Source organism: Cherax quadricarinatus, chromosome 61, assembly GCF_038502225.1.
Source record: "Cherax quadricarinatus isolate ZL_2023a chromosome 61, ASM3850222v1, whole genome shotgun sequence".
Taxonomy (NCBI): Eukaryota; Metazoa; Arthropoda; class Malacostraca; order Decapoda; family Parastacidae; genus Cherax; species Cherax quadricarinatus.
The window spans coordinates 8,056,931-8,069,105 of NC_091352.1; the positions used below are offsets into that span (position 1 = coordinate 8,056,931).

General features: G+C 40.1%; 1 protein-coding gene across 7 annotated transcripts in view; it reads right to left on the bottom strand.

The window, feature by feature from the left end:
• The window catches only part of rg (A kinase anchor protein rugose), an 803,540-nt gene that overhangs the window by 628,119 nt on the left and 163,246 nt on the right, over nucleotides 1-12,175 (bottom strand). For 6 of the 7 annotated variants that reach the window (XM_070098204.1, XM_070098202.1, XM_070098203.1 and 3 more), the window contains 2 exons: nucleotides 3,559-3,663; nucleotides 2,347-2,500 (listed from right to left, as the gene is read on the bottom strand). In XM_070098204.1, the coding sequence (XP_069954305.1) occupies nucleotides 2,347-2,500; nucleotides 3,559-3,663 (259 nt within the window). The remainder of the gene's footprint in view (nucleotides 1-2,346; nucleotides 2,501-3,558; nucleotides 3,664-12,175) is intronic. The other variant, XM_070098205.1, reaches the window with a different exon arrangement.

Below are 12,175 nucleotides of genomic sequence, written 5' to 3' on the forward strand. Positions count from 1 at the left end.
GTGGTTGGTATTTTTGTTTAATAAATGAAAGAAAGAGGGGAAGGTACCTAGGGATTGGCAGACAGCATGTATAGTTCCTTTATATAAAGGTAAGGGGGACAAAATAGATTGTAAAAATTATTGGTGAATAAGTTTACAGATTATACCAGGTAAAGTGTACAGTAGGGTTATTATTCAAAAAATTAAAGGTAAGACAGAGAGTAGGATTGCAGATGAACAAGGAAGCTTTAGAGTGGGTAGGGGATGTGTAAAGACAGAGAGTAGGATTGCAGATGAACAAGGAAGCTTTAGAGTGGGTAGGGGATGTGTAGATCAAGTGTTTACATTGAAGCATATATGTGAACAGTATTTAGATAAAGGTAGGGAAGTTTTCATTGCATTTAAGGATTTAGAAAAGGCATATGATAGAGTGGATAGAGGAGAAATGTGGCAGATGTTGCAAGTGTATGGAATAGGTGGTAAGTTATTAAATGCTGTAAAGAGTTTTTTATGAGGATAGTGAGGCTCAGGTTAGGGTGTATAGGAGAGGGGGAGATTACTCGGTAAAAGTAGGTCTCAGACAGGAATGTGTAATATCACCATGGTTGTTTAATATTTTTATAGATGGGTTTGTAAAAGAAGTAAATGCTAGGGTGTTGGGGAGAGGAGTGGGATTAAATTATGGGGAATCAAGTACAAAATGGGAGTTGACACAGTTACTTTTTGCTGATGATACTGTGCTTATGGGAGATTCTAAAGAAAAGTTTCAAAGGTTAGTGGACAAGTTTGGGAGGGTGTGTAAAGGTAGAAAATTGAAAGTGAACATAGATAACAGTAAGGTGATGAGGGTATCAAATGATTTAGATAAAGAAAAACTGGATATCACATTGGAAAGAGGGAGTATGGAAGATGTGAATGTTTTCATATATTTGGGATTTGACTTGTCAGTGGATGGGTTTATGAAGGATGAGGTTAACCATAGAATTTATGAAGAAAAAAAGGTGAGTGGTGTGTTGAGGTATCTGTGGAGACAAAAAAACGTTATCTATGGAAGCAAAGAAGGGAATGTGTGAAAGTATAGTGGTACCAACACTCTTACATGGGCATGAAGCTTGGGTTGTAAATGCTGCAGCAAGGAGGTGGCTAGAGGCAGTGGAGATGTCCTGTCTAAGGGCAATGTGTGGTGTAAATATTATGCAGAGAATTCGGAGTGTGGAAATTAGGAGGAGGTGTAGAGTTACTAAAAGTATTAGTCAGAGGGCTGAAGAGGGGTTGTTGAGGTGGTTTGGTCATTCAGAGAGAATGGATCAAAGTAGAATGACTTGGAGAGCATATAAATCTGTAGGGGGAAGGAAGGAGGGGTAGGGGTCATCCCCAAAAAGGTTGGAGGGAAGGGGTAAAAGAGGTTTTGTGGACAAGGGGCTTGGACTTCCAGCAAGCGTGTATGAGCATGTTAGATAGGAGTAAATGGAGACGAATGGATTTTGGGACTTGATGAGCTGTTGAAGTGTGAGCAGGTTAATATTTAGTGAAGGAATTCAGGGAAACCGGTTATTACAGATTTAGCCAGACTTGAGTCCAGGAAATGGGAAGTACAATGCCTGCACTTTAAAGGAGGGGTCTGAGATATTGACAGTTTGGAGGGACTTCTAAATTGCCGTATCTGAGCGTTTCTGCAAAGACAGTGATTATGTATGAGTAAGGTGAAAGTGTTGAATGATGATGAAAGTATTTTCTTTTTGGGAATTTTCTTTCTTTTTGGGTCACCTTGCCTCGGTGGGAGACAGCCAACTTGTTGGGAAGAAAAAAAAAAACACTCCAATCCCAAAATCATAACAAATAAAAGTTAATGAATTATGTCTTCATTAGCAGGTATTACCACATTATGTGCCATATTATAATACAGATACAACATCAATTTTCTGGACACTGATGGTCTGGAAACTCTTATAATCCATATAATTTATGAGCAGGAACTTGAAATTTCCACTGCAGTGTATTTACCACCCAACTGCACGTCACTTGTCCAGCCCCGACACCAAGGAATACTGCGCTCTCTAAAGGCAGAAAACTCAGTAATCTGGAAAGGCTTTGGAACCAAAGGGTCCAGTAAAATTGATGTTGTACAGTCTTCTTTTTCCTGGTTTTGTAAGAATAGGTATTCTAGTTTGTCATCATAAAATTAGACCTGTATCTCAGGAATAGCATGGTAGCAAATTTCACTTCAATTTTTTATGCATTTTAAGCTGGTATGGCAAAGTCTAACGTAAGAATATTATGATCAAGATAGAAAAAATACTCTTCATTCATTGTCTCTATTAAAATATAAAGCAATTTATCAATGATGTGAAAAAAACGTTGTCATACCAGACTTCTGAGATTTTGCATCCATTTCATCAGGTGTTCCATCATTAAGGTTGACATCTGTCCAGGCATCATCAGTGGGCTGAGAGTTTGGTTCCTCATTGAGGCTAACAGCTCCCGAGCCTACATCACTCCCTGCCTCACCCACCTCAGAACCCTGCAAGAAATGCTTGTTATAGATATGCAAACAGTTCTGCTTCATCAACTGATAAAAAAAAATTAAGAAAAAAAGAAAAATATAATGCAGTGTATTTCAAATCTTGCTTTACAGTTATTGTCATATTTTATTGTAATGTACCATTATACATTCCTTGTATTATTTAAAAAAGAAATAGGCAGTGTCTAATCACTTACACACACTCAAAAAGAATTTACTCATGACTAATATGTGCCAAGAAAATTTTTTAATCATGTTCATATAAATAAGAAAATATAGAAGAATAATCACATATAAATGCCTTAATTACAATAGTTACAACATTTGTATGAATATCGAGAAAAAATTCTTGCATGCCATATTTCCCAAAATACCGTCACCAATTATGAATGCTTTCAAAAAGACATCTACTAAAGAGTATTTGAAGAAAAAATTATGCAATTTTTATTTTCCAAGCAGAATAAAAATCACCAAAAAAAAAAAAAAAAAAAAAAAGCACTGGTGCAACAGTAATTCTCGTATTTTTTATGAATTAAGAATAATGTAACAGCAGGTGCAGACCAAAGCTGAAATAGTGGAAAATAAGAAGTACTGTATAATGTAATCTAAAACAGAAATTTTAAAAACTTAAATGTTAACAAAAATTTTGTTTAGGAAAAACCCTGAATATTCAAACACAAGTTTTGCTTACATACCTTCCACACACTGCTGCTGTTTCATAGAATTGTCTTAAACATGTTTAAAAATGAATGCTAAAAACTGGATTATTAATTTGCATCTTAAAATCTGTAAATAGCCTGTGCCCCCCAAAGTTATATCTAACTGATGTCTTCAGTCACTGATAAAAAAATTTGTACTGCAGTAAGAATATGAAAAATCCAATATATTGCTGCAAGTTAAGATGCAATTAATAAATCCATGATATAGTTTTCCAATAAAACAAATTTAACACAACAAAAGCAACTGTGCAAACAGAAGCAGTGAAAAAAAATGATTTCCTCATCAAAGCAAAAATCAGGAACACTATCAAACATGAAGATACGCTACCAATTTTTTACCTTAGGGTTTATCATGTTGTTGCGAGCTACTGGCTTAGAAACCTTAGCTCCATAGGCATTACAACCATACTTAGGAACAGGGCCAGTTCCTAGATTGTGGTTAGACTGGGGAGAGACCAGGTAGGCCAGATTAGTAGTTTTGGTTCATGTAATAAGCAAATTACCCTAGGTTGCAAGCTGGAAACCAATTTCTTTACACAAAAAAAGCAGACAACTGATACTGTGGTACAACAACAATTTCCTAGTGGCTATCTGTATGCTATCTGCATGTCAAATTTTAAAAATTTGACGTTACAGGATTACTATGTTAGTGTTCACAAAGAACTTGCATTAAAAGGCCTCCATTACTAATTTAGTCACATGTAATTAAAATAAATATATATATATATTTATATTACAAGCAGCATTTTCAAAACTGTAGCAGTAAAAACTATATTGACATTTATTATTAGGCAATGTATCACCTTCAAAATTAACTGTACCTGGAGTAAAAATGTAATTTTATATTAGTTTCCAACACTATTCTTACATATATCAGGCATAACAAATTTCAGTTTTACCATCCTGGAAAGTTATTCAGTAGTTCACCCTTAGCATTACTGATTGTTTTTAGTCAGCTAATATATACCCACTGGTATACTTCCAATCATCTTTACAACTGTCTCGTGTCAGTTACTTACTCCTGCCCATATTAATTTATCAACAGATCAAAACGTCCAGACCTCAAAATCACATGGTGCAGGGGGCTATGGACATCAAATACTGTAATCCATCACATAGGCCCAGAAGACACTTATGATGCAGCCAGTAGCCACAGGAAATCTTGATATATCCTGCTTTGAGTTGCCAGGGCAATAAAACTTTTTGTCTCATTGACAAAAGCACCAGGGTAGAGTATTACTTTGGACTTTAATTTATGTCAGATGCCTTCCACTCAGTGTATTTTAACCGTTTCAGGGTCTCCAGGCCCTCTCCGAGACTTGTTCTCAGGGTTGCCAAAATTTAAAAAAAATCTTATGAAAAGACAGTTTTTTTTTTTTAATCTTACAGGCTAAACAAAAAATTTTTACCATCAATACTTACTGAGATATGGAGGCGTGAAATTGACAGAAAATGCCTGGTATATGGTAACATCGCCGACTACTGGTTACCCGGTATTACTTTATTTACTTTTTTAGGTACTGTTTTCTATTATTTTTTAATTTTTTTTTCCAAGTAACTTTTATGGCCTGTGAGACACAATAACTGTATAAACACTGTTGTCACTGTTTTGTTTACAGAAAATATTTACACAAACAAACGATATAAAATGTTGTTCATTACTATTTTTCTATATTTTATATACACATATACAGTCACAGGGAATGTTTCTAGAAGTTCTGCAGCCTGTGGAAGTCTTTGAAACATGGTGTCATGCACAGTGGTGTTTTACACTCCTCACACATAAAACGAGTGTCTCTGCGTCGTTGTGGGCTTTTTTTTGTATGTGCACAGACGTAACACCTCTTCTGAGCCTTTTTCTTGAAAGCAGTAACAGGCAGTTTTACTAGGAAGTGATCACCATGCTTCAGACGAGAAGGCAGTTGTTGATAATTTAGTGGGTGGTCTATTGCAGGTGTTGTTCCTTGGTACTTGAATACTATTTGTCTGATGACAGACAAACAGAATTCGCCATATGGTGGTTTGTTTCTGGTCCTCATCTTATACATATTATAAGCATTGAGCATGGAAATGTCCAGAAGATGGAAAAAGAGTTTTATGTACCACTTATAACTCTTGCGAACACAATCAGCAAACCCAATCTGCATGTCACATTTGTCCACTGAGCGCATATTGAGGGTGTAATCAATCACAGCTGCAGGTTTTAGAATGGGTTACTTGCTGTCTCTATGCTGCCTGCCAGTGTTTGTCATTTTGTTAGGGTGAACTGATGACAACAGTGTGACATCTCTTTTGTCAAGCCACCGAAATGCCATGATGTCACTGGCAGCAAACGCCTGCACCTCACCTCTATGAGTGTCAGCGTCAAACCTGTGCCACACACATCTGTCATGTTCACTCGCAAAAAATCACTAAGTGAGGGGCTTGTGTACCAGTTATCAGTATATAATATATGCCCCTTACCAAGGTATGGTTCTATCATTGTTCTAACCACATCACCAGAGATGCCCAGTAACTTCCTGGTATTTTGCAATGTATAGCTTCCAGTGTACACAATAATATCCAATACCAGACCACTGTAACAATCACAAAGCACAAACAACTTTATACCAAAGCGCTTCCTCTTGCTTGGTATGTACTGCTTGAAAGAGTCTTCCTTTGAATAGAATCAAAGACTCGTCAATTACAAGCTTCCTGAAGGGATAAAAATACATATTGAACTTCTCTTTCAGATACACAAACACATTCCTAATCTTACATAACCTGTCGTTTCTGTCAGGCCTGGTTTTGTCTGAGAAGTGAAGCATACGTAACAGTAGCACAAATCGATTCACTCCCATTGTATCACTGAAACCTGGGGTTGCAATCAGGCAGTCTGTTGGCCAGTATGATTTCACACTGTGCTTATATACATGTGGCATAAGCATTATTGTGGCAAAGAAAAGATACATCTCAGCCACAGATGTCTCCTTCCACTTGTGTAGCCATGAGCTTGGTGAAAGTATTGTGTTTGCCATGGTGTACTCGTAGTATCTGTTGCTTTCCCTGACAAAAATTTCCATCAGGGATTCGTCCAAGAATAACTTGAAACATTCCAGTTCAGTGGCATTGTTCCCCAGTGTACAACATGGTCATATTCCATTTTGGCTTTCATCAAACTGGTGGGGATTTGGAACAAAACTGACAGCTTCCTGCCAAACCCTGGTGCGGTCTGCTGGTGGGTACTGGACATTGACAGCTGGTTGTGGTTGTGGAGGCTGGTGTGGTGGGTGGGTGGGGGATGGTGGCCTTTGTTGTAGATCAGCTGAGGCAGCGGCATGGGTGGCAGCGTGGCCCACTGCTGGTGCCTCACGGCCGGCACCACCACTACCACCACCATGCACATTTTCCATCCCAATTGCAACACTATCATCGTTATTTTCAGTCTGTTCCTGTTGTACAGCCACAGGATGTATTCCGAGATGTACTCCTTCCCCTTGGAATAGCATATGGCACACTACCAGAGCACATATATCGTCGTATATACTGACGCTTCACCGGAGAATATTCCACTTCACTATTACTACTGGAACTGGTTTCAAGAGCTTGTATTTCATATCCACTATCACTATCATCACCAATGCTCACATCTGAGTCTGGGATTTGGGAAAATAGGAGTTTCCTCTTTGATTCTGGTACAACTGAATGTGAACAAGACAGCCCAGCAAAAGAGGTGGAAGTCTGGGTTTTCCTCACTATTACTGATATTATGGTCCTTAGTTTCGGTCACAACTTCACCAAAACCTTGAAACTCATCTTTACTGGCACTTCCATCTGTATTAGAACTGTCACTGAGGAACAAAAGTGTCCCAATTTGCCGAGGAGTGAGGAGCTTCTTACCGTGAGGCATGGTGAACAAGGTCTACTAAAATGGCGCTCCCACAATGCGCCACTAGGTCCCAGATTTTTTTCTACCATGCACACCGACCACACACACCCATTCTCTCACATCTAGGCCTACCAGCCTTTTCCCGCGAGATCTGAAGGCATTAGAATTTATGCGTACTAGTACGTCAAAAACCCTGGTGCGTAAGCCGTACTAGTACGGCCGAAACCCTGAAAGGGTTAATGGCGAGCACAGTACGTATATATACATGTACCTGCTTCCCAGGGAGAGAATAGATTTCATATATATTGTATATAATTTGCAAATATTTTTAGTCGTATGTGCAGCAACATCTAACATAAAATGACAAAAATATAAACCAACACTTTTTATAAAAATGAATTGTTGAATGACAGAATGAAGTCGGACTTAACTTATAATGTAATTTTTCACTTTGTTTGATCTCTTATTTTATCTATTTCATCTTACTCTCTGTACATAATGAGCCTCAAATTCTTTATCGCCAATACCAGCACATATTCAGTGATGCTCGTATTACCTACGAAAAACTTGGGGAAATAAAAACTGGATCAGAGTATAAAACAAATTCCAACCACACAATAGAGTGGAAAACTGATGTGAAAGACCTGGGAGTGATAATGTCAGAGAATCTCACTTTCAAAGATTAAAGCAATGAGTCTACCATATCTGCTAGGAAAAATGATAGGATGGATATTGAGAACCTTCAAAACTAGGGATGACAAGCCACTGACAATTCTTTTCAAATCGCTTGTTCTCTATAGGTTGGAGTACTGTTATACACTAATGGCCCCTTTCAACGCAGGTGAAATTGCAGACCTCGAGAATACACAGAAAACTTTCACTGCACATATAATTACAGTAAAGCACCTAAATTACTGGGAATGGTTGAAGTGCCTTGACCTGTATTCCTTGGAATGCAGGCTAGAAAGATACATCATAATATACACTTGGAAAATCCTAGAGGGACTAGTCCCAAAGCTGCACATGGAAATCACTCCCTACAAAAGCAAAAGACTCGACAGGCGGTGCAGCATCCCCCCCAGTGAGAAGAGGAGGCATCATGAGTAAGTAACATGTGTATCATGAGTAAGATAAGAGAGAGACAATAAGTGTCAGGGGCTCAAGACTGTTCAACAACCTCCCAGAATACATAAGGGATACTACCAATAGATCCCCTAGTTGTCTTCAAGAGGGAGCTGGACAGACACTTTAAGTCAGTACCTGACCAACTGGGCTGTGATTTGTATGTTGGTTTCCCTGCGGCCAGTAGTAACAGCCTAATTAATCAGGCCCTGATCCACTGTGAGGCCTGGTCAAGAACCGGGCTGCAGGGGTGTTGACCTGCAGAACACCCTCCAGGTATGCAGTTTTGCTCAATGAAATTGCAAATATCGAACTTAAGCTGAAGGAATCTTGTAGGAGACAAGAATAACAGGAAGAACTAAAAGCCATAAAGGAAATTGAAAAAAAAAAACAAAATACTTCTTCTCTTATGCCAAATCTAAGGAAAAAACAACATCCAGTATTGGGCCCCTGCTTAGGCGGGATGGGACATACACAGACGATAGCCAAGAAATAAGTGAGATACTAAAGTCCCAATATGACTGTGTTCAGCGAGCCACTGCCCAGACTATGGGTCGACAATCCAAATGAATTCTCTATGAACAAAACCCAAAATTTGGTCATCCCAAAAATCTCAGATATTATTCTAACTCCACAAGACTTTGAAGAGGCAATTAATAACATGCCCATGCACTCTGGCCCAGGCCCAGATTCGTGGAACTCTGTGTTCATCAAGAATTGCAAGAAGCCCTTATCGTGTGCCTTCAGCATTTTATTGAGAGGGAGCATGAACACAGGGGCCATCCCCCACACACACTAAAAACAACAGACATAGCCCCACTCCACAAACGTGGCAGTAAAGCAATTGAAAAGAACTACAGACCGATAGCACTAACATCCCATATCATAAAAATCCTTGAGGGGGCTCTAAGAAGCAAGACAGCCAACCACCTAGATACCCATCAATTACACAACCCAGGGCAACACGGGTTTAGAGCAGGTCGCTCCTGCCTGTCTCAGCCACTGGACAACTACAACAAGATCCTGGATGCTGTAGAGGATAAACAAAATACAGATGTTGTATGCACAGACTCTGCAAAAGCTTTCGACAAGTGTGATCATGGTGTAAAAGCACACAAAATGCGTGATAAAGGAATAACGGAAAAAGTTGGTAGATGGATCTACAACTTCCTGACAAATAGAACACAAAGAGCAATAGTAAACAGAGTAAAGTCTCAGGCAACCACGGTAAGAAGCTCTGTTCCACAAGGCACAGTACTCGCTCCCATTCTATTCCTCATCCTTATTTCTGACATAGAGAGAGATGTAAGTCATAGCTCCGTGTCTTCCTTTGCGGATGACATCCAGATTACCATGGCAGTGACCTCCATCGAAGACACCGCAAGACTCCAAGTGGGCATCAACCAAATCTTCGTAAAGGGCCACTCAAAACAATATGAAGTTCAACGAGGAGAAATTTCAGATATGGGAAACTTGAAGAAATTAAAAATGTGTCAGGGTATACAACAAATTCTAACCATACAATAGAGCAGAAAAGTAATGTGAAGGACCTGGGAGTGATAATGTCAGAGGATCTCGCCTTCAAAGACCACAACAATGTATCTACCTCATCCGCTAGGAAAATGATAGGATGGATAATGAGAACCTTCAAAACTAGGGACGTCAAGCCCATGATGATTCTCTTCAAATCGCTTGTGCTCTCTAGGCTGGAATACTGCTGTACACTAATGGCCCCCTTCAAGGCTGGCGATACTGCAGACCTGGAGAGTGTACAAAGAACTTTCACGGCACACATAAGTATGATAAGGCACCTAAACTACTGGGAACGGTTGAAGGTCCCTGATCTGTATTCCCTCGAATGCAGGTGAGAGAGAGATACATGATAATATACACTTGGAAGGTCCTGGAAGGACTGGTACCAAACCTACACATGAAAACAAAAGACTCAGCAGGAGATGCATCATTCCCCCGGTTAAAAGCAGGGGCGCCACGAGTACAGCGAGAGACAACACAATAAGTGTCCAGGGCCCAAGACTATTCAATTGCCTCCCAGCATACATAAGGGGGATTACCAACAGACCCCTGGCTGTCTTCAAGAAGGCACTGGACAGGCACCTAAAGTCAGTACCCGACCAACCAGGCCGTGGTTTGTAGGTCAGCTTGCGTGTGGCCAGCAGTAACAGGCTGGATGATCAGACCCTGATCCACCCTGAGGCCTGGTCTCAGACCAAGCTGCGGGGGCCCTGACCCCCGAAACCCTCTCCAGGTAAACTCCAGGTAAAATATCTTATGAGTCTTGCAACTGTATTCACATTTGCATTCAACATACTTGTGCACTACATTTTTGTTTAATAGCTGGCACACTTTAATTTCTGAAATTTAAACTTGACTGTATGTCAAATATCTGTTATGAATTATATAATTTATTCTATTACAGGTACTCCTCACTTAACAACCAAGTTCTGTTCCTAAGAGTAGGTCAGTAAGCAAAGTGCTGCCCCTTACTGATATTTCAAGCATACTGTGCTGGTAGTAGGTGTGTGTCAACCATCTTTAAATATTGTTTTAATGTCACCTTTGCACCATTTATAACATTTTTAGTATATTAAAAATAGAACTAGGCATTAAAACCAATAAAAAAGTAAAATACACATACAGTACACAGGCCAGAGAGCTCGTCACAAGTCTAAGCGGTCGTTAAAAAGGTAGGTTGTCAAGTGAGGAGTACCTGTACAGTGGACCCCCGGTAAACGATATTTTTTCACTCCAGAAGTATGTTCAGGTGCCAGTACTGACCGAATTTGTTCCCATAAGAAATATTGTGAAGTAGATTAGTCCATTTCAGACCCCCAAACAGACACGTACAAACGCACTTACATAAATACACTTACATAATTGGTCGCATTCGGAGGTAATCGTTATGCGGGGCTCCACTGTATTTGACTATTTGATTTTACATTGTTCAAGAAAGCTTAAGGTGTAATAATAACCATCAGTGGTGGCTCGTCTACAGGAGCTGCAGTCCCCCAGATGCTTACTGCCAGATGTATGACTTCATCAACCTATTTTTTTTTTTTTTTATTATCACACTGGCCGATTCCCACCAAGGCAGGGTGGCCCGAAAAAGAAAAACTTTCACCATCATTCACTCCATCACTGTCTTGCCAGAAGGGTGCTTTACACTACAGTTTTTAAACTGTAACATTAACACCCCTCCTTCAGAGTGCAGGCACTGCACTTCCCATCTCCAGGACTCAAGTCCGGCCTGCCGGTTTCCCTGAACCCCTTCATAAATGTTACTTTGCTCACACTCCAACAGCACGTCAAGTATTAAAAACCATTTGTCTCCATTCACTCCTATCAAACACGCTCACGCATGCCTGCTGGAAGTCCAAGCCCCTCGCACACAAAACCTCCTTTACCCCCTCCCTCCAACCTTTCCTAGGCCGACCCCTACCCCGCCTTCCTTCCACTACAGACTGATACACTCTTGAAGTTATTCTGTTTCACTCCATTCTCTCCACATGTCCGAACCACCTCAACAACCCTTCCTCAGCCCTCTGGACAACAGTTTTGGTAATCCCACACCTCCTCCTAACTTCCAAACTACGAATTCTCTGCATTATATTCACACCACACATTGCTCTCAGACATGACATCTCCACTGCCTCCAGCCTTCTCCTCGCTGCAACATTCATCACCCATGCTTCACACCCATATAAGAGCGTTGGTAAAACTATACTCTCATACATTCCCCTCTTTGCCTCCAAGGACAAAGTTCTTTGTCTCCACAGACTCCTAAGTGCACCACTCACCCTTTTCCCCTCATCAATTCTATGATTCACCTCATCTTTCATAGACCCATCCGCTGACACGTCCACTCCCAAATATCTGAATACAGTGGACCCCCGCTTAACGATCACCTCCAAATGCGACCAATTATGTAAGTGTATTTATGTAAGTGCG